Genomic DNA, 23,222 nt, shown 5'->3' on the forward strand with positions numbered 1-23,222 from the left:
TGTAAACGTTATTTTTATGGAGGCTATACATTAATGAATGTCTTATTATTCTTTATTGTTTTACCTTGTTTTCCTGACAGTAGCCTGTGATACAATTGCATCATTCGGAATGGGGCATGAATAATCACTACTTTTGGCATGATTCGGCAGTATGAACTTAAAATTCACAACAGCACTCTTGTTACCAAATAAACATGAATAGGCCTAAACATTTTTTTTTGTTGTTGTTGTTGTGTGTGTGTGTGTGTGTGTGTGTGTGTGTGGGGGGGGGGGGGGGGGCCTAATTTTCCACATTTAATAAAATGTGTGGAAAATACAAGTACATAAGTAACACAAGTAACATAATAAATTAAAAAATATATTTCCATCACAAATGCAGAAAAGTGACAACAAAAACCTTACATAAATGAAGAACTATCAAAAATGCAGAACATAATTTCAACACACAAAAAAAAATCAATTTGTTCTCTGGACTCTTCGTTGTTCTTGTTTCAAAAAGATAAATTAGAAATCTATAGAAATTAGAGCAAATGGTAAAAATGAACTTGACCACGTGTGTTAAAAATATACTGTACTGGTGAATAGATTTTAAGACATCCAGCCATGGGCCTGTTAACAGACAACTCCACCGAGAGACCGATCTGCGTGTCTGCAGACCCGCCTATCCCAGCCATTTTGTTTCTGCTGCTCCTCTTCGCCATGGCGGAGATGGACGATGGTGATGAGCCGGGTTTAGCGCACACTCACAGCAGTTCTTCAGGATCCAAATCAGGGGGAGAAAAGATGTTCTCCCTCAAGAAGTGGAATGCTGTGGCAATGTGGAGTTGGGACGTGGAATGCGACACATGCGCTATTTGTCGGGTTCAAGTAATGGGTGAGTGTTTCTCTAGCTAACAGGCTAACGTTACCTGAGGTAACTGTTAGCATGTATGTGACTGTTAGCTGGTTAACCTCACAGACCATGAATGTAGTTAACGTTAGCGTTCGTCTGACACACTAATAGTTAATTAAAACTGCTGCCTAACGTTAACGTTACACTGACAACATTTGTGGAAATCATAAGAGGACGTTTAAATTTAAATGCTGACTCAAACACTGGGAAGTCGTATTCTGGCCAAACATGTTACGATCAAATGCACCTAACGTTAGTTCTAAAAAAAAAAAAGAAATCAGAGAATCGAAACTTTCTGCAACAGTAACTAATGCTCATCGATCGTTCGAATGACCAGTGAACCTGTAACTTACGTTATGCTGTCTAAAAAACGTTTAATTCTTTGAATCGTCGCCGTTTATGATGTTACAAGAATTGCCAAACCTAATGTGCTATGCTAACAATATTATGCTGTAACCTGCTGAATAAAATCTTTAAGAATATTGAAGGTAACGGTTGAACACCTGCGATGCTCAGAAATGCTGCATCAAATGAATCTGCGCAGACGTCAAAAACGAACAATGTCCAGAAGACTGCGTTGAATGTGCAAAATGCACTTGTCATTGCATTGAACATTCAAATGCGTTTATTATAAGTTACATATTCAATACACCAACATGCAATCTAGGTAGGTAGGTCAGGCTTAGAGACTAAGACAGACTATTCCCAACTTCAAACTGTGTCTTCTTCAGAAACATGATTTAGATTTAAACTTATTTCTGTCCTAAATCAATATAAAGAACTAGGTATGTTTATGAACGGTGTGTATTTTAAAATGTATTTCAGATGCATGCTTGAGGTGCCAGGCAGAAAACAAACAAGAGGACTGTGTTGGTGAGTCAACTGTAACATCACTGCTGGCATACTGATTACCTTTCTAATTAATAAATTGCATTAAGCCCTTAGAAGCAGATGGCACCACAGTCCTTTGCCATTACAGTTTGCCCTTCACTAATATTTTCTGTCATATTGTATCTCTTCATTTCTCTAAATTTTAATGCACAATAATACTAAAAATGACCTTGTCATTTGATTGTATTAGAAACATTTGACTTACAGAACGGATAACTTACAGAGTACTAATAAGTGGCAATCCAACTAAAGCAACCAGGGGTTAAGTACCTTGATCAAGTGCACAATCCATAGTATTCATTTGCGTCATCAAACGCGCCCTGCCTCTACACTGGTAGGTTAGACAACTGGTATAATCAAAGGACAGTCTCACACTATGATATTTATAGCAGCAAAGACATAAAGAGGTACTTCACCTAGAACTGAAAATTGTCATCATATATTCACCCTCACATTTTTCTTCTGTGGAACTCAAATAGATATTTTTAAGAATATCTTTTGATTTTAAATAAAAGTCAGTGGGGTCCAAAGCATCACCGTCTCTTATTCTGTCTTTCTCTCAGTGGTATGGGGAGAGTGCAACCACTCCTTCCACAACTGTTGCATGTCCCTCTGGGTCAAGCAGAACAATAGATGCCCACTATGCCAACAGGACTGGGTGGTACAGAGGATCGGCAAGTGAGGATTGGAGCTTTGTACACACATTTCCTCCGTCCACTTTGGCACTTTCTCCCCTTAGGGAGACAAGACTGAATATCAGATCATCTCCAGCCGCTGAATGTGTAGGAATACCTATCTGCATGTATTTGACTGTCAAAGTGAAACCATGGATATTGGCAGAAATCCAGGTGACACTGGTTAGCTTTACCCTTCTGTCACCTCACGCAGCATTAACAAGAACCAGCCAGAAGAGCTCGGGGAAACAGCAGATTCACTTGGGTGTTTGTGGCATCATGTGTGACATTCTAACTGAAGTTGTACTATGAATGCGTGTTTTAAGTGTGCTAGAAATAAATTCCAAAAAGAATTTAATGTTTTATTGGTGTTATACTGATTACTGGGTGAGGGTTTTTTAAAAATCATGTAAGTATTTCTGGTGAGAATTTATGTTTTCTATATTGATGGTTGTTTAAATTATTATTCATTATTAGTGTACAGGTCTCTAAAAATCCCTCAATGGGCAGATTTAAAGCAATGGTTCTTGTCATCAATAAACTTCAATATTTATAAAGATCGCTTGCAGGCAAATTTTACTTTTACATGGGAACTTGCTAAGAGAGAAATCTTTCTATGAAATGTTTTACCGCACAAAACTGGGAAAAAAACAAATGTCTATTCAACACTGAAAACTCGGTGAGAAAGCATTTTGTAAGTCTTCTGCAAGTACATTTCTTCTTGCTCCATCCTCAGCTAATTCTAGTGAAACAATTAGCTCAGGATTTGAGTGCTAATGATTAGTCCGGAACCCATAAGGACAATTTCCAAGACAAAGATTTAGTTACTAGAAATGTGACGCCAGTGGTACTGTAAACTGTTTGTACTGATATCACCCCTGGTGCATTCTGGGGTTAAGGGCTTTTCTCAACAGTGCAATCGAGACTAAATATTATGCACTAAATTGTATTTGGTAGTTGACATGACATGTTAAGCAGCCAGTGTGACAAGTGTCCTGTATAAACAATATGTAAGTTCATATAAATACTTCATACTATTTAGACATTTTTTTTAGGGAGTTCACATTCAGGTCTGGCAGCGTTCTACTACGTAACACCTGCTTTGGAAATAATTAAGGCTTGCCCAACATATTTTTTCATTGAATATTATTTATGCAGTCTATACCCATCACATGTTTCTTCAAGAGTTTACAGCTTAGTATAAATCCAGCCAAGGGTAAATGTCTAATTATGTCTATTATATTGTTGACTACTATCTGTTCTCACTCATTTAAAAAAAAAAAGTTACTTTTTTAGTAGTGAAAATACATTTAAATCCACAAGTTCTTTACTCTACAAAAATCATGTCAAGCATTTGAAGTTTCATTACACATTTTTCATTTATAAAAAGAAAAAAGTTGCAAGTACTGTAAGGCTGCATCATTGCAATATGTCAGCTGACTGCCAGACAACCTATGGCTGCCCCAGTGTACAAAGCTTGATTAAAGCAGCCAAGAGGACAGATCTTACTATACTGTTTACACCTGATGAAGGCTTATTCTCATTTTATTGTCATAATGAGCTCTAAAACTGTCCTATGTCTGATTCTAAAGTCTCCAGACTCAAAGAACTTAAAACAATTGAGATCTATGAGCTTATAACAGCATCAATAAAATGTAATTGGAGTTAAGCTGAGGCAAGCATCACTAATATGGCTCATACTTGGGGTTCAGAATTTGAATAGACCTTGGAAAAAAAGCTATAATTTTACTATAATCTGGCAGATAATCATGCATCATTAACCCTTGAACGCTATCAACCTGCTTGGTATTCCTTAATCAATTCATTATAAACAACACAAGAAAAAAAAAAAAGAAAGAAACGTTAAAAGAATGCCTGTTTTCCCAATTATTTTTTATTTTTTTTTGTAAAACATTGTATAGGGTCTCTAACTACCCAAGTATATAACAATAATGAATCTTAGATGACTGAATAAATCTAATTCACCTTTATTACAATAGGTGACAATGTCTAATACCCAATGATGAAGTGACGTTTCACTCGTAGTTACTGCAGGCAGAAAACAAAAGAATAGCATCAGCACAACTTGAAGTGTTTATTAGTGTCACTGTCACTTAATTGTGGATCTGGTAAAGAAGCTGTTAGCGATCAAAATATTAATTTTGAAGATGTTGAAAATTATCGGTTTGAGACTGTTTGAGATTGAATGAACATGAGCCAGATACTGAATGTACTGGGAAATTAGCTCTGGCGAGGACAGTGATGATGGTATAAATCAAACATCTGCTCGAACTGAACCTTTCCAAGCTCCAAAAAGTAACAAATTTTATTCTTCTGTAAATGTTACTCTAATATGGGGAGTTTTGTATTATCGTGAAAGTAGAGATCAAAGAAAATATACATTTTGGGCAAAATTTTAAGAACCACTTGCTTAAAAACTGGATAGCAACACCCTATTGCATTAAAGCAGTACATTTTGCATGGGCAAGCACTCACATTTTGTTTGGAAACCCATCAAGTTTTATTTATTTTTTCGAACTTGAAGTTGACCGTAGAGGACTGAGCACATCAGGCAACAATTGCATTGTCTATCCCTTAGCATTGTGGCTAAACATAGTACAAAGCCTCTTAAGTTGGGTAGGGCATAAGTTCCTTCCGTGAGCAGTATCCACGTATTAGCATGCAAAGACACTTACTTAAGAGAAAACCCCTATTGAGGTTTTTAATTCTGACTAAGCAATTACATGAGTGGCTCAAGACTCTGACTTGAGATGCTGAAGCCCCATTCTTTTTGACTCATCTGCATATCACAGCTTGCCACTGTGCTGCCTATATTTGATGTCCTTATTCGTTGTTAGCTGCAGCATCACATAGTTGACCCTTCACCTCGCCGCAGCCATGTCTGACATGGGGGGACTGGGCAACTTAGTGGCAAACACAGCCTACCTGAAAGCACAGAGCCAAGACGACAAGGAGATGAGGAAACGAAGGCGTACCCTAATTCTTCCCCAACTTGAAAACTGTACGAGGGTGTGTGCAGGTATTCCCAAGGACTTTGACGACATCTGCGAGAGGCAGCCCATTGGGAAAACATGCTTCCGACAGTTCCTCTTAGCCTCCAATCCAGAATATCTTGCCGCTGCAGAGTTCCTGGAGGAGCTGAATGACTGGAATTTAGCAGAGGCAGGTGCTAAAGAAAAAGCCAGGCAGAATATCATTAACAAATTCTGCAAAACTGACTCCAAAAGTTTCCTGTCTTATCTGACAGAGGACATGGCGGAGAAGTGTAAAGCCGTCTCTGAGAAGGACTTTGAGGAAGTGATGATGGGACAGGTGAAAGAAGCCACGCAAGAGTTTCTGAGAGGAAATCCTTTCAATGAGTATCAGACTAGCCCGTTCTTTGAGAGATTTGTTCAGTGGAAGGAATTCGAGAAGCAGCCCATCTCTGATAAATACTTCTATGAGTTCAGGACTTTGGGGAAGGGGGGCTTTGGAGAGGTGAGTGTTTGCACCTCTTACCCTGTCACAAACCTAATGTTGAAATATATTACATGTTTTAGAAGTTCTCTGTTTTAGCTGTGGATTCTTGGTTTGGGTAACAGCTTGAATAATTTGATAGTTATTGTTCAGTTCAACTCTAGTTACAGTTATCATGTCTCATGAATGTTCATTATAAAACTAAATTGTCTGCTAATATCATTTTGTTAACTTTTAGAGGTCATGTGAGACATTTTATGTCATTACATATTTCAACAGTGAAATATTTCATTTCAGAGTTAAGCAGGATATTAAATGAGAAACAAATGTTGAAGAGTGCATGATTTTGTTCATTAGGAATGGATTAGATCATGTCCAGTAGCCTGTTTAGTGATGTCAACAGAAAAGGCAATTGATTTCAAACAAACAGTAATTTATTACATTTTCAATAACAACCTATCACCTACATGAAATCAATCAATTCCTGATGAACAAATTCAATTCATGCCCTACATTTTACCTTGTTCAAGAAGAAGTTGCATTTGGAAATATGTCACAGTAGGAAAATCCCAACTTCTGCCTCATGCTCAGGATTCAATATGTTCAATTTGTTCAATAATATGCAGATACAGCCAAGTAAGCCATGCATAGGTTGATTTCAATTAATATTTAATTACTGCGGTACAATCAAACATTGCTATATTAGTTTCAGAAGCTGGCATGTCCACTGTCACCATACTTACCTGTGGAGTGAGTTTGGGGTGAAACTAGTTATTTCAATTAATGCAAGATGGGGAGAATGTTCTGGAAATTCATTCGAATTACAGGCAATATTTTGCAGATTGCTTCACCTTTAAGACAAAACTAAAGAGACAATACACAAGTTGAAGATCCTTGAAATCTATTTGCCAAATGTATGTCGAAACCCAGCAAATAAGTAAAATTAGAATCAATATGCACTTTTTGTTTACATAAACATTAAAATACCATTAAATATGATGGCCAGATTTTAAAGGAGTGTCTTGGAACAGGTTATCTACAAACATGTACAAGTTAAAATAATGTCTTCACAAAAATAGTTTTATAAAAAGATAAACCTCAAGTATTTCAACCTTTAAATAATCTTTTATAAAAAGAATGAGTAAAAAAAAGATTAATTACTGACATTAACATGCACATCCCCTTATCTTTTATTATTAATAGTAAAATTCATTGTGTGATTCATTGTGTAATACATTGGCTGAATCCCAAATGCCAACTGTAATAAAATCCCCTGGAAATAATACTCCTGGTACCTTTGACATAATATTCAGTGCACATAATAAAATAATTCCTTCATCTGAATAGATTTTCAGGTGTGTATTCTTACTGCTGCCCCATATTCTGTGTTTTTCCATAATAAACAACAGCATTTTTTCTCTTCTAATATTCTTTTAAATCTCTCTCTGAACAGGTGTGTGCTGTTCAGGTCAAAAACACGGGTCAGATGTATGCCTGCAAGAAGCTGGACAAGAAACGCCTGAAGAAAAAAGGTGGGGAAAAGATGGCTCTACTGGAGAAAAAAATCTTGGAGAAGGTGAACAGTCTGTTTTTGGTGAACCTGGCCTATGCATTTGACACAAAGACACACCTATGTCTGGTCATGACTCTGATGAATGGAGGAGATCTGAAGTACCACATTTACCACATTGGGGAGAATGGCATTGAGATGGAGCGAATCATTCACTACACAGCTCAAATCACCACTGGTATCCTACACCTACATGCTATGGATATTGTGTACCGTGATATGAAGCCAGAAAACGTCCTATTGGACAGTCAGGGCCAGTGCAGGTTGTCAGACCTGGGCCTAGCTGTGGAACTACCAAACGGGAAAACTATCTCTCAAAAGGTAAGGACAGGAAGATAATACAAGGTTTTATGAAAAAAAATATTATCTCCTTGGAAAATGTGGGAGGTGTAGTTGTAGACTTGTCGAATAAACAAATGTTGGATCCTGCAGCCTATCTGGCAACCTTGAGTCAGGGTGTAGGGGGAGGTGATACACCGCTCTACAGTAATATGAAACTGATTGCCGTACCAGTTTTGGCCACAATCTTACATACAGCTCCTTTAAAGAATATGTGGGCACCTGAAAAGGTAACTGCTGAAAACTTGAGTCCGAAAAAAAGTCTTAATACTACCCCCAATAATAAATGTGTGGTTACAGCTTTGCAAAGTACTTATTGATACTATAACACTTAAGCATGGCTAGCCAACCCTGCTCCTAGAGACTTCCTTCCTGTAGAATTTAGTCCTAACCCTGCTTTAATAGCCCTTCCTGTCATTTTCAGTAACCATGAACTCTTTGATTAACTGGATCAGGTTGTGTTTGATTGGGGTTGAAGCTGAACTCCCGGTGAGTTCTCCAGGAGCTGGGTTGGCTACAACTGCGCTAAAGCAATATTTTCCAACACTGTTCCTGGAGGCATACCATTATTGAGCAGCAATTTTGAGCAGAATATGAACCAACATCAGCTGGCATGGAAGACGGGCACACTAACAGGACACTAAAGACTGCAGCCACTAGCGTCATTCGCTAGCATGCCAGAGAAGTGAGGTTTACTTGTACAGCTCTAACTAGCTGGCCTCCGTTACACCAACAGTACACATTTTGGATGTACAGTACACATTTCACATCTCATTTATCTGACCCAGCTAAGAAGTCTCCACTAACAAACTTTGTAGCATTAGAGGTGCTTATAGAAAGAGTTTGTGTTAGCTGTATCCAAAAATAGCGTGTCCACTGAGGTACTTACTTTTCGAGGTTCTGTGTAGTATGAATGTGTGTTGTATGAATGTAATCCGGACATACTACATGTGTCATGTTGTCATTGTGACCTTTCAGCATCAGAAAAGCTTTACTGCCATTCACAAATTTTCTCTCATGGGATAGTAAATTGTCTGTCAAAAACACCTTGCCAGAAGTACTAACTACTTGCCTACTGTGACAAACACTGTTTCTCATTTATCATTTGGCTGACTCTTTTATCTAAAGCGACTTACAATTGCTATTTATGTCAGAGGTTGCACGCCTCTGGAGCAACTTGGGATTAAAGAGATACTCCACTTTTTTTGGAAATAGGCTCATTTTACAACTCCCTCAGAGTTCAACTGTTGAGTTTTACCTTTTTTGAATCCATCCAGCCGATCTCCGGTTCTGGCAGTACCACTTTTAGCATAACTTAGCATACGTCATCGAAGTGCACAAGACCATTAGCATTTCTCAGAAAAAAATGACCAAAGTGTTTTGATATTTTTTTCTATTTAAAACTTGACTCTTCTGTAGTTACATCGTGCATTAAGACCGACGGAAAATGTAAAGTTGTGATTTTCTAGGCTGATATGACTAGGTCACGTTGGAAGCTGGGGACTATTTTCATGCGCTGTGTCATAACATTGCGCCTGCTGCACTCATGGTACGACAGTGAAGTTTCCTGATTATTACGCAGGAATGAGAGTATAGTTCCTAGTCATATCATTCTAGAAAATCACAACTTTACATTTGAAGAGTCAAGTTTTAATTAGAAAAAAATATCAAAACACTTTGGTCATTTTTTTCTGAAAAAATGCTAATGGTCTTGTGCACTTTAAAGGTGCCATCTACCATAATAAATCAAATCCTACTCCATATTCCATAACAGATGGGGGCAGTATACCTCCAAAAAATGACTTGTGCTCCTACCATCGCGCATGTTATTCAAATCATTTGACATGATAGTAAAAGGTTGGAAGACCGCAGTTTCACGTGGAACATTTGGAGATTTTTAGAGATCAGAGACTCAATGAACTAAACACTAGAGTGAACTAAACACTATGAATCTCAACACTAAATGATGAAGACCGCCTCATAGATCTCAAAAACAAGCTGGTGCATTTCGACGGTATGGGAAAATAAAAGCTTTGGCAATTATTTGAAGTTTATGGTATTCGTTTTGTTCATATTACACTTTTATTGTTAGTGAATTAATTTGACAGACAGCATTCGCTGATGTTGATCAAGCTAGCGCCGTGAATTCACCGTGAGACACACGCAATTGACACTTAGCAAGCAGGTTAGTTAAGCTCTCAGATTCTGTCAATTATATTACGCAATTCAAAGAATAATACCGTTTTGGCGCTTGTACATGTTACACTACATATCCCTAGCGCACGTGAACCGATCGTCTCTACTAGCTGGAAAAAGAACATGAACTCTGTTGAAAGATACAGTATGCTACAACTTACCAAAATGTATTCCTCATGCATAATGTCGACCAATCATTTTTTGAACTCTTCCCTGAACTGAAATGTAGTAATGGGCTGTATTTCCACACGACTGACATCAGGTTCAAGTACACACACAAGCCGGCGCGAGCGCGACTCACTCGCGTATTGCAGTTTGGCTGGTGCTAACGTTGCCCGTCCGCATACCGCCTCCCATGGCCGGAACTGGTATTACGATACCTGCCGGGCCGGGGCTAGTAATTTAGCATGCTAATTCAGGTTAATATCTCGGCAGCACTATAACTTGTCAGTTTTTTAATGACATCTTTGCACTTATTTCTTCTCATTCTTTTGATGCGTGTAGCTCATTTTTCGTATATTGTTACCTCAATTATTGTATATGGCACCTTTAATGATGCTAAGCTATGCTAAAAGTGGTACTGCCAGAACCGGAGATCGGCTGAATGGATTCAAAAAAGGTAAAACTCAACAGTTTAACTCTGAGGGAGATGTAAAATGAGCCTATTTCCAAAAAAAAAGTGGAGTATGCCTTTAAGTGTCTTAAGTGTCTTGCTCAGGGACACATTGGTGTCTCACACCAAAGGCATTTGTCTTATAGACTGTGCCATCACCACCCATTTCTCATACTGTTTTTCATCTACTATATTGTGGTGAAGTATGCATTTTCTGATGCAGATGTAGAAATGGTGTGCCTCCAGGAACAGGGTCTGGAAACACTGGCTTAAAGTGCTGCATTATTTAATTCCTGTCACAGTAAGTTTAGAATTGATGTAATTGGAGTAGATAACTTTTGAATTATTAGAGTACTACCACTCAGTTTTGGAGTACCTTATACATCACACATAATTGAAAAGAAACCCATGAAATCCATCCAACCATTTTACAAACCACTTGTGTATCAAATAACTTGACTATTCAATATTCTGTTAACGGTTTCATAATGACACAGGTAAAACTTTGATTGGCTCTAATAACTAAAACAGTGAGTGGCAAAATTAGGCATTGGACTATTTCATTATTAAAAAATATTTTTCCCCGGGTACCATAAAACATTAAATAAGCCCCTGCTAATGCTAATCGCAGTATTGTATTACCCAAAGCTGGCATATGGCTTGGCAGAGCACACCCTTTCAAAGGGTTTGACATGCGGCCCTGGAGATCCTGGTTAAATGGAAAGAGACTGTTTTTGTGTCTGTAACTTGTTTCAGGAATCTCTTCTGAAATTGGATTTTTGTGAGAATGAAGAAAAGGTCAAAGAGTATGTACCATGATAGATGGCTTTAAATATGATTTGAAATGCTTTTTCAGGTGGCTTCAAGAAGGCTGAATGTTTTTTTTCTCTCTCATAATCCCTCTTGTTGTCTTTTCCATCGTAGGCTGGCACCAAGGGGTATATGGCGCCAGAGATCCTGAAGCGTGAACCCTATCGTACGTCAGTGGACTGGTGGGCATTGGGCTGCAGCATCTATGAGATGGTGGCTGGCCGTTTGCCCTTTAGAGATCACAAAGAGAAGGTTGCTAAAGAAGAGATAACAAGGAGAACTCTTGAAGACGAGTGCAAATTTGAACATGAAAATTTTGACGCCCCCTCCAAGGACATCATCAGTCTTTTTCTGAAAAAGAACACTGAAGAACGCCTCGGCTGCAAGTAAGTGGCAGCGTTTCTGTGTTTCATGGCAAGAGGACACACTGTTTCCACTCTAGGTCATTATTAGGACATGGTCAGTCCAACTGCCCTCCGTGTGCCAACAGAGGAGCAGAAGCTTTACTCTGTCAGCAAATTTAAGCCAGTGTGGCAGCAAATCGAAGAAACAGGCCATTTCTGTCAGCCTTTCGCATTGAGAGCAGTGGTTTTGGAGCCGCGGCACTGGGTTTGGATGGAGCAAAGCATGAATGTTAAAACAAAATAGCTCTGTCTTTTTTCATTCTGTGGGTGAAGACACAAAGATATTTAATATCAGCTTCATTGCTCATAGGTTTAAATGACATTTTAACATATAATACTATTCCCAATGTCAGTTGCTGAAACTATTTCAACCCACTAAAATTTGTATTTGAATCCTCTTATAGGAGCACTTTCATCCAAAAATGAAAAATGTGTCATTATTTTCTCACCCTAATGGCAGCCCAAATCCAATTTTTCCCATTGAACACATAAGGAGAATTGTTTTAAGAATCTTTATGCAGCTCCTGTCACATCTGTCAAAAATGGCCAAAAACCATAAAATCGAATAATAGAAGTAGTCAATATGACTCATGCCCTTTTGAGTCTTCTGAAGTAATTTCAATTTTGAGTGAACAGACTAAAATGTAAGTTATTATTCACTTGACAATCTTCAGCTCTCAAATCAAACATGGTGCCGACAGATGTGTCACACCAGATTTAATGTCAATGGGTTTAGAAACAAGGCCTGCAAAACCCATCCTTTTATGTCATCGACGTCCAACCTGCAGTATTGGCTCCACTTTTGATTTGATTTGCGACAGAGGGGAATATTGTCAGTATAAAATGACTTTGGTCTATTTATCACAATGCTTTTGCAAGGCTTCAAAATACTTGTATACTGGGACGGATAGGTGGCTCAGTGGTTTGTGCCTCCGCACCCACAACATAAGGTCTCGAGTTCAAGGCCTCTCTGTGTGGAGCTTGAGCAGACTTTAGCTTCATCTCTAATTAAACACACTTGCACCAGCTAATCAAGGTCTTCGGGATTACTAGAAACTTCCGGGGAGGTGTTTTGGAGATAGTTGGAGGAGCTAATCAGGACATTGTCCCTCCAGGAGTTGAGTTAGTGCTTTAGTATTTTGGCTAAGAAAACTGTTGGTAAACTTAATGCAGTAACCATAAATGTATCCATATATGACTTATTTTTGACTGTAAACTTGTTTTTTTGCCCACAGGGATGACCCTCGGAAACACGAGTTCTTCAAATCCATCAACATCCGTCGGCTGGAAGCGGGACTTATCGCACCTCCATGGGTGCCCAAACCCAATGTTGTGTACGCTAAAGACACAGGTGATATCCGCGACTTCTCTGAGGTTAAGGGGATTGAATTTGATGCCAATGATGAAAAGTTTTTTAAGGAATTCAGCACAGGGGCAGTGCCAATTCCATGGCAACAGGAGATGATTGACAGTGGACTCTTTGATGAGCTTAATGACCCAGATAGGAAGAAATTGTTAGCGGGACTGGATGATAATGATAATGAGCAAAAATCCAAATCTTGCACTCTTCTGTGACAAAATAAGAATATATTGCACAACAAAACAAATGGTTTTATTAACTAATTTAACTACCTAAACACACACCCCTGTTTTTTTATCTTTTCCTGTAAGCTCACAATTTTGAAGAAAAGAGCTTACAGTAAATGTACTTTTTTTTTTGGTCATAATTATACATGTTATTATTATTTTGTAGTGTTATTTTCTTTTAATATCAAGTGCTTTTATTGAGCATTGGTTTAAAGGTTATGAATTGTGTGTTCTTCTGATGGTTGATGCATTGGCTAAATAATGTGACGTTGCTGCGCTGTTAATAGACATGTTAATATTTTTTTCTGCAATTGTTCATTTTAAAAAAAAAAAAAAAATATGTTGGTAATATAATTTATAATAATTTTAAAAATCTAGTTTCTCTAGCTAAATATTTTTACAGTCACAGATCTCAGTGACTTATGCTTTACTGATCTTTACTAAACTTTAACATGTTTCCTGAGAACGTCTTAAACAGTTTGACATGAGACAAGCTTACTTGATATGCATAAATGCTCTGAAGAACGACTATGTTTTTTACCATGTCTATACTTTATTTTTTCCACGTATATGGCTAAAAAAGTCTGATCGAAAAGAAATACCTAATGGCTAAATGAAATTCTAATTGTGTTGAAAATATATACCTTAATGTCTTTAATGCCTGTGTAAATTGCTGTGTCAGTTATGATAAGGTCCCCTTAGCAATAAACCGGCCATTAAAAATAACATCAGAGCTCAGTGGAAACTTCTGCCACTGGCTTGGAGTGCCGACACACTTGTCAAACAGTCACCACTTCCAAACACACTTGAAGATGCAGAATCTACTGATTGGTGTATGAACAGCAGAGGTCGCTGTTCACAATAAGATACTGCTGTATTTTAGGCGGGAAAATGACTTGCACTGCATCCATGGTGAAGAAAGTTTATCCAATTCAAAGGACTATTTTTTTTTATGTGTGCTGGTAAAAATTTTAGCTGTGTTCATAAGTAGATTTTCATAAATCCTGTTCTTGTCATGGGGATTATTAATGAAATATGATGAAGGATGGGGTCAGGCAAGGCATGGGAAAGAGGCTTGTGACAGGGTGCAGATATTTGCCCTTCTCCTCCATGTTCCTGGATGACACCTCAGCTGTGTGATAAACAAGCTGTCCCGAGGCGGGTGGAAATCTCTGGGTGTGGTCTGGCCAGACAGACTCAGACCCTCTGCGCTGCACCCTGCACCACATGCTCAAGTGTTTTGTCCCCGACTAACGGGAACCGACTGAAATAGCCAGTGGTTTCATTAGCAAAACAAGCCTCGTCTGTTTGCATTATGGGTTGACATTATTAAATGTGAATATTTTTATGCTGCTTTGCTCTTCATCATGACACAGAATGTTCTGTTATTGGAATGTGTACCTGACCGTGTCTGGGTCTCTTTTATCCATGCACATGATTCTTTAAAGTCGGCATGAAATTTGACTAATATTCTTTTTATATGTAATATTGTAGTGTTTATTATAAATGATTTATCCGTGCACTTCAATATTTTTAAAAAAATTCATGTACCCTTGATATCTTTAAAGTGGGGGTTGACTGCGATTTCACTTTTTTCATTTTAAATAGTGTGTTATGTTGCTGTTGGTGCATGAACAGTATCTGCAAAGTTGCAGCGCTGAAAGTTCAGTGTAAGCAGAGATATCGTCTTTTAAAAATCAGGAAGTACAAAAACGACTGGATTGGGACTACAGCTGGGTTATGGTACGTCACTAACCCACACATTTGCATCAACTACTCCCTCCGGAATAAGCAGAAGGGCATGGCCATATTTCAGCAGCTCCAGCAGCTCGTTGAGTGTGTTGTTCACACAGCTGTCAGGTCTTATGTCTTCGAACTTCCCACGGACGCTGTACTTCGTCGACAATGGATACAATTTATGTTTGATTATGTTCCTGAAAATGACGATCGTAATCTAGCTCTCTGTGCTGCACATTTTAAAGAAGACAGCTTCCAGAATCTCCACGAGTTCAACACCGGGATTCAACGAGAAACTGTAAACATGAAGCAGTTCCGACTTTAAAACCACAGTTGTTGGGCCACAACCTGTAAGTAGGCTAAGACTTAACCATTTTAAATGTATTAGCATTTAAAATTCCAGACGTAACGTTAGCCTTGTGTTTTAGTTTTTTTCAAATGCCAGCGCTAGCTTTATTGCCACTAGGCTATCAGTTATGCTATTTTGTGTCTACGACAAACGCGTACAAACATGAATTTTGTATAAGTGCTAATGTTGTAAATGTATTTTTCATGTATATATGTTTTATGACGTTATTTTCGTTTTGATCAAGAATGTAAACTTGCCACCGCTGTTTGAGTATAACATTAGTAGCCAGTCAGTTGCTATTGTTGCCAGTCAGATGCTATTTTGTTAAACAAACGTGTATAAAGTTAAAAAATGTAGCAAATTATCATTCAGAAACTTTTATTAAGAGCCGTGTGTGGTGTGATTCTGTTTGACTCGCTTCATCGCGGCTTTCTCGGTCTGATTCTGGGTCATACTGATACTGCAGTTCGACGCATATTATTTACATCTGGACTGGAGCTCATGACGTGCCCGTAAAGGTAATGGGAGTTAACTTTCCGGACAACGTAAGTGACAGTTTAGCCAATCACGACTCACCGGACCAAGCTAACCAATCTGAGCCCACTACGTGTTTCTGAGGGAGTGTTTTCATAGAATCAGGAAGTCAACCGCTCGTTCGAGGACAGAGGAGAGCGCGGCTGACAATAAACGTGAAGTTTATGAAAAATAAGACTTTTTTAAAAACGAAAAACCACGAATACATGTTTTATTGCACCCCATAAACACAATCATGCAAAGAAAAAAAGCAGTCAACCCCCCCTTTAATCAAATACATTACCCTTCCCTCCCCCATCGAAACGACCTCTCTCTCTCTTTTGGTCACGTGGAATGGCAAAAGGGTGTGGCCAGATCTGATGAGGGTGCGACTATCGGTGCACCACCTCTCAGAGAATCGCATTCAAATTGTTTGCAACGCCCAACCTCCAACGATCCAATCAATTACCGAAGGATGAAATCAAGTCCTGCCCTTCATTTTTTTCTAATTTCAGAAGCCGTTTCACTTGGATATACGTCACGACAAGGAAAAAAATGACGATCTCAACTTCTGTTTCACGCTGATTTTTTTTTTTTTTTTTTTAAATATCATAATCTCGTAATCTTTTATCAGATTAACTTCCCCTTCCTTTTGCAGTGACATCTCTTCAACGATGACGTGTTTACTGGCGTGAGTGTGAAATTCATGAGATCATCACAGCCATAGCAAACCACAATGATCCAATTAATTCCTGATAGACATGATCAAGTGCTGTCTTGCATTTTATTACATTTTGACCACTGAAATAGAAAATGTCCCTCCATTTCAGAAATCTGGTCTCCTTGAAGTTGACTTGAAACAAAGTTGCAATAGTTCCTATTGTGAAGTATATTTGAGGGAAACAGCTTCTCGAACAAGAAATAATGTAGGGTGGGACTTGACTTTGACCATCAGGAATTGAGTGCATCGTTGAAAGTTGTGGTTTGTTATTCCTGTGATTTTATGTGAGTGACAGGTTGCCCCGCCCCAACGCATCACCAGAGAAGAGATGTCACTGCAAAAAGAAGAGGAAGTTATTTTGATTGAAGATTACAAGGCCATGTGATCAAAAAAAATATGATGTGCACATAAATCATTTACAATAAATACTGCAATATTCCATACATTTTCTTGACTTTAAGTTCTTCATGGCTAAATTAGCAGCGTACGATGAACAGCCTCCTCTGTTGGTGAAAACAATCAATAGACGATTTCTCTGGTAACCAGCAGGCTATGGTCAGGCTTTTTTGCAGTGTATTCGCAGGCTATTTTGAATGTAAAATGGGGACATTTCCTGGGACAGCTTCAGACAGAGACATGACACCAAAATCGGGTCTGTTCCTGTAAAACATGGATGTATGGTCACCCTAATTTGGATTCAACATGAGTGAAGCTCTGTGAACAGCATCTGTGACCTTCTGTTGATTACAGAAAAACTCATACCTCAGTTAAAATGAATATTAACTTGGCCTAGTGCTATATTTTCTATCCATTCATCATCAAAAATGTTTTTCTTATAGCATGTGAGGAGTGATGGGAACACGCTTATCCTTTTTCTACGTAGTCTCAGCCTCAAACGTCACGCCCACGGACAGTTGGCAGCACACTTGATGCAGGTAGCACACAAAATGATAAAAACTTTGGGTGTTTCGAAATCATAATCTGCTTAATTGAATCAAACCGGGAAACGTGAGTCGTGTTCTTCAATGGTCCGCCTGAAAACAAAGTCATTGTGATGCCAAACCCCCTCATGGAAAAAGAAAGCTGTTGTCTCCAAAGTTGTGTTTACGGTAACACTTTATATTGCGACCCACAACAACTGCATACCTGTAAGTAAACTGAAATTACAGTGTATGTTTATGTAATTATAGTGTACTTCCGTGTAGGTATAAGGGAACAAGTTATGTTTTGGGTAATAAAGGGATACAGCCAGAAATTATTATTTTTTTGGCTTACCGTTAAGTAGTTTAGTAAGAAAAGCCAATGAATTAAATTTTTATCATACTGTGCTTACATACAGCCATATATATATATATATATATAGCTGCGTATCCACCGCAAGGACTTTCCCCAGGAACTAGGAACCAGGGTCTAAATGGGTCTAAACCAAGTTCCGGTTAAAAATTCCCCCCCCAGAAAGTCCCTGCTGGCGAGGTAGTACTTTTTCAGAGTTCGGGAACTTTCGGGATGGGACTTGTGCGCTGAACATGCTGATTGTTTTTTACCACTTGTTCTTTCTGCCTGATGGCGCGCGTTCGTCCCATCCATCTCACGGTCAATGTCCGCTGATAACAAACGTTTACTTTTATATCTAGCATTACAAGCTTTCTGAATACGCTTTGGGTGCTCATCTCTTTTCTGCCATTTTGTTAATTACCTCGTTAGTAAACCAATCGCAAACAAAAGCAGCACTGCTTGAATCTCCTCCATATCTCCTCCAAACTCAAAATGCAATCAAAACTAAAACAAAGGCACAGACTGGGAGGAGCCGTCGCACAACCATATCTGGTTGTACCCCTTTATTATCCAAAACCCAGACAGCAAACTGACATTGAATCAACGTGGAAACGACGTCTCTCATGACATTGAAACAACGTTGATTTTGCTCATCGAATTAACGTTGAACCAACGTCAGACGCGGCATTCTTCAAAGCTAAATGAAAATCGAAAATTGTTTTGCTTTCATAACGTTGAGACAACGCGTTGATTTCAAGTTGATTTTCCGTTAGTTTTGAAAGAATGACGCGTCTGACGTTGGTTCAACGTTAATTCGATGAGCAAAACAATGTCAGATCAACGTTGTTTCTATGTCATATTTCCACGTTGATTCAATGTCAGTTTGCTATCTGGGAACTTATTATATGGTTCCCTTATACCTACACGGAAGTACACTATAATTACAGAAATGTACACCGTACACCATTTTGGTTTACTTACGAAGTTGTTTGCGGGTCGTAATATAAAATGTTACCGTGTTGAAAACAAACGCTTATCAGAATTGGATTTTCAAAAGTATGTGAAGGTCTCAGCACCATTGTTGCGGTAGACTTTCAGGACGTTCTTGAATTAATTGCAAGCCGGTTTTGTTATCGTGGATACATCGACTTTACATTTTCACACCGTTAAACATGACGCTGAACACAGCGAACTATGATTGGTTGCTTTACGTGGGTTCAGACATCCTCTTGGGTGGTCCTGGGCAAGCTGCTATGGAGTCTAAAACTTCTGCTGTCTGAAGGACTGGTTATGCAAGGCTAATTTCTACATTGCAGACAATAACAGCAGCTGAAGGACAATTGATCTTCACAGCTCAAATAACTAATTTTTAATGTTAAATAATGAATAAGTACTTTAACAAAAATGTGACATGCACATCGTTGCTTTGCATCATAGACTTCCATTGTAAGGGCATTCCTGTAAATTATTTTGTACATACCAATATGCCATTCAGTTTGAAATAAATCCCGTTAGGCTGGCAAATACACAAGAATGCTTTATATGAATGAGGAGATTCTCCTCTGGGCTTGACAACACATGTTACATTTCCAGAGGACTTTATGTGGTGTCATCACCTCTTACAAATGATCTTGTCTGTTCCAATACCAGTTGAAAGAGTGTTTAGAGCAATTGATCTGGCTTTTGAATGCAATAGGCATAATTGCTTAGAGATTTTTGCTTGTGTTGGAGTAATTTGCAGTTCTTAAGTGTTTAGTGGTGGATATTAAGCCGTTTTATCCAAACCGCCATCTGAAGGCCCCCTCTTCGGGTATCTTCTTTTACATTGAAATTATTAGGTTCAGATTTCACCACAGCGGCACAGACAGTGCTCTCTAATCTCATTTAACAAGCTGACATATGGCAGTTAACAGAATACTCTCATGCAACCCTCCACTTCAGCCTTCTGCTTCACACTTTAACAGACTGCGGTCAGTCCTACAACATTTCAGAGAGGTTAATGTCATTTTGAAAGTGCTTATGCACAGACGTACTGTACACTTAGTTTGAGACACTTCCATTTTATAATTATTTAATTCAGGACTAAAGCAAGCATCACTATCCATTGTTTTAGTTTTTGACTAGAAAGTCTTCTGACCTAAGTATTAAACTTATATAATTCATCTTGCACAAATGAATGGCATCTCAAATTGTACTGCTTGTTATGGACAGGAGTGCTATCACTTTTCTAAGATTATTTGGTAACACTTTATTTTACAGTGTCCTTGTTACATATGTTACACGTACTTACCATAGTAATAACAGTAAAATTATGCATAATTACTTGCAACTAACCCTCAACCAAATCCTAATCCCACCCAAACCCTGTAGTACATGTAGTTGCTTAATATTACTCAGAACTTAAATATATAATTATTTAAGAATTAAGGTGTTGCGAATTAGCCTTGGCTATAAACACTATGATACAGGCATCGGATTGTTCTTTATGTAATAATCTATGTTTTTTTTGTATCTGTCCCTATGGGCTATATGCACGCATAAGTTCCGCATTTGACGTAAGGATGCTCGTCCATTTCCGGTTGTGTAGATTAAAGCGGAGGAAAACCGGAGAAAACGGGATTATGGCAGAGTCTTCAATATTTACTGTCCTCCCGTCTTTGAAACGAAACGTACATACGTTTAGATGTAATTTTATATATAGTTATGTTTATTTAATATAATTTTAAAAAGAAGCATAAACACAACGAGGGGTGTCTGTTTTATCTGTTTTTGTGACTAACGTTTCATTAGTATAACCATGGAGTATAAAATTCAATATAAATTCTCGGTATTGCATTGGACTCTATGATCGGCGGAAGTTATCGAGCATCCCTAATCCTTCACCGGAAATAACGCTGTGCATAGAGCCCATTCAAATAAACAGTAAATAAATAAATAATTACACTGTAACAATGACACCTTATAATAAAGTGTAACTGATGATTTTCACCTGACAAACAATAAAAAGTCTTACAATCTTGTAAACTGTACTTGTGGATGGACTCCTTTGACTTATTCCATTAGGCAACACTCTAGCAACCATCACTGTAAAAAAATAATCCTGTAAAAAAACGGTAAACTACCGGCAGATGTGGTTGCCAGCATCATACCGTAACTATACGGTGTGTTACTGTTTTTGTGTTAGAGCATATAGCTGTTAAATTAAAGTTTTATACTGTAGCTGACAATACAGTATTTAGGTGTAAATTTCAAAAACAGTAAGACACCATATTTTTACGGTATAATGCTGGCAACCAAAGCAGCTGCCAGTAGTTTACCGTTTTTTTTTGTTTGTTTTTTTTTTACAGGATTATTTTTTAAAGTGTTCAAGTTCTGTTTCACGGTCTTGTTTTATTTCTAGTCTTGGTTTTCTTGGTCTCTGTTTTACCTGTGTCCAGATATTTATTCTATTTAATATATATATATATATATATATATATATATATATATATATATGTATATATATATATATATATATATATATGATATATCATTTCTAATTAGTCCACATGTTCCCTGTTCTGTTGATGATCTCTTCTCTGTGTATTTCATAGATTTTCAACAAGAGTTAATGAATTATGATGAAATGACAATGAGTTGTACTGTATTTATGAATTAATATTAAGCTACTGTAGATTAGTAAATGCTGCAAATTAATCATTGTTCATTGTTAGTTCATGATACATAATACATTAACCAATGTCAGTGAATGGAACCTTATTGTGAAGTCTTGCAGTAGCCTATATATGCATCTATGGACATCCGTGGTTTAAATATGTCTACCAAATTAATTTTAGCCATTTAAGCCTTTATCAAGTCAGGTATTTCCAATTGTTTGAATGGTACTACATCAACTTAGTTTATTTTTAGTTTTAACTTATGGCGCACCAACATGGACAGATCATATGCTCATATGTTTTTAATGCAGGCATGCACTGAGAGATTAGTTGCTAATTAAGGTTAATGAGGTCAGAATGGCATGCCCTATGAAATGTGCTAGAGGACAAGAGTGCTGAGATTCACACCAACGTGCAAATGGAAATCTTAGATGGTCCATGATTGCAGTTATAGGCTACATAACCAGGGTGACATCTGTGGCTGCCGCAGTGACAGCTGGAACTCCATGGAAGATCTCCGAACATGTTTTTCCCAGGCTGAACTGTCAGTGTGAAACTGTGATACTCTTACAAAGACTGTCTCTTGGTAATGAAAGTTGTTGATCAAGTCACCCAAAGAAAGCCGCCATCCTCCTTTCAAAACACACACCCAAACATACACTCTCAAACACACATTCACACCTACTTGTATAGACACTAAATATTTACACTCTCAGCACACTCTCAAACGTGCAAAAACCATAAACACATGCACACTTTTAGCGCTTGTGCGGGCAGTTGGGGTGTGAGATCAAAGTGACAGTGACGGCAATTTGGAAGTCATGTTTGAGACATGATCTGGCACCGTTTCACAGGGTGGAACAGTGTAAAAAAAAATCTTGCTCACAAATCTTCATCTGATACCTTGACTTTCTCCATTTGTGTAAAAGTGGATAGTGGATCACTGATTATGACCTTATACATGTCAATGTGCTAAACAAACACTCATGACAAATATGATGTTCCAGGGTGATGAACAGATAATTAAAAAAAAACAATAATTCTAGTTTAAATTCTATGTGCCAATGTCATAGAGGTAATCTTATTGAAAAGATTCCATTCCATTCCACTAAAAAGTAAGTTTTTGATTTTTAAAGGTGATGCAATTTATCAACTATTTCAGTGATTTCTGCCAAGTAGGATATTAAATGTATGGCACCTTTAAAGGCCCAATGAAATTAAAAGTTTCTAAACTTTTAGAATGAATATGTTAGCCTTAAGGTTATGAATAAGCTGGTGTGTTCGAAAACAATGTCAAATTTCACATTTAGGAGATACAAGAGCCCGTTCTCATCCCAAGGCGTCATATATGACGCTTTTGCCAAAGCGTAGACATACAACGCACATGGCACCCTTTAGCGTCAAATGCAACGCATTCTCACCCCAAGGCGTCACCTTTGACCATGCTTCAATATTTGACGTTTTAGGCACCCTTTAGCGTCAGTTAGATGACGCCGTAGGATCGCCTCATGTAAGTGA

At 38.0% G+C, this 23,222-nt stretch overlaps 2 protein-coding genes across 2 annotated transcripts; both read left to right on the forward strand.

Moving 5' to 3' along the window:
• The first annotated feature begins 640 nt into the window (after positions 1 to 640).
• rnf7 (ring finger protein 7) lies at positions 641 to 2,820 on the forward strand. Its single transcript, XM_039647651.2, has 3 exons — positions 641 to 874; positions 1,718 to 1,765; positions 2,347 to 2,820. Exons 1-3 carry the CDS (start codon positions 700 to 702, stop codon positions 2,463 to 2,465), a joined length of 342 nt encoding a protein of 113 aa, XP_039503585.2. The 5' UTR covers positions 641 to 699; the 3' UTR covers positions 2,466 to 2,820.
• A 142-nt stretch (positions 2,821 to 2,962) lies between these two features.
• Positions 2,963 to 13,573, forward strand: grk7b (G protein-coupled receptor kinase 7b). Its single transcript, XM_039647650.2, has 4 exons — positions 2,963 to 5,955; positions 7,388 to 7,825; positions 11,577 to 11,848; positions 13,102 to 13,573. Exons 1-4 carry the CDS (start codon positions 5,356 to 5,358, stop codon positions 13,439 to 13,441), a joined length of 1,650 nt encoding a protein of 549 aa, XP_039503584.2. The 5' UTR covers positions 2,963 to 5,355; the 3' UTR covers positions 13,442 to 13,573.
• Positions 13,574 to 23,222: the final 9,649 nt, after the last annotated feature.

The sequence above is a fragment of the Pimephales promelas genome, chromosome 10, assembly GCF_988280905.1.
Source record: "Pimephales promelas chromosome 10, fPimPro1.hap1.1, whole genome shotgun sequence".
Lineage (NCBI taxonomy): Eukaryota > Metazoa > Chordata > Actinopteri > Cypriniformes > Leuciscidae > Pimephales > Pimephales promelas.

What these genes read in the sequence shown, in the direction of transcription:
- rnf7 (XM_039647651.2), top strand. Translation starts at nt 700, where the DNA reads ATGGCGGAGATGGACGATGGTGATGAGCCGGGTTTAGCGCACACTCAC. An exon ending in TTGTCGGGTTCAAGTAATGG is followed by an intron (nt 875 to 1,717) that starts GTGAGTGTTTCT and finishes AATGTATTTCAG; the next exon opens with ATGCATGCTTGAGGTGCCAG. An exon ending in CAAACAAGAGGACTGTGTTG is followed by an intron (nt 1,766 to 2,346) that starts GTGAGTCAACTG and finishes TCTTTCTCTCAG; the next exon opens with TGGTATGGGGAGAGTGCAAC.
- grk7b (XM_039647650.2), top strand. Translation starts at nt 5,356, where the DNA reads ATGTCTGACATGGGGGGACTGGGCAACTTAGTGGCAAACACAGCCTAC. An exon ending in GGAAGGGGGGCTTTGGAGAG is followed by an intron (nt 5,956 to 7,387) that starts GTGAGTGTTTGC and finishes CTCTCTGAACAG; the next exon opens with GTGTGTGCTGTTCAGGTCAA. An exon ending in GAAGAACGCCTCGGCTGCAA is followed by an intron (nt 11,849 to 13,101) that starts GTAAGTGGCAGC and finishes TTTTGCCCACAG; the next exon opens with GGATGACCCTCGGAAACACG.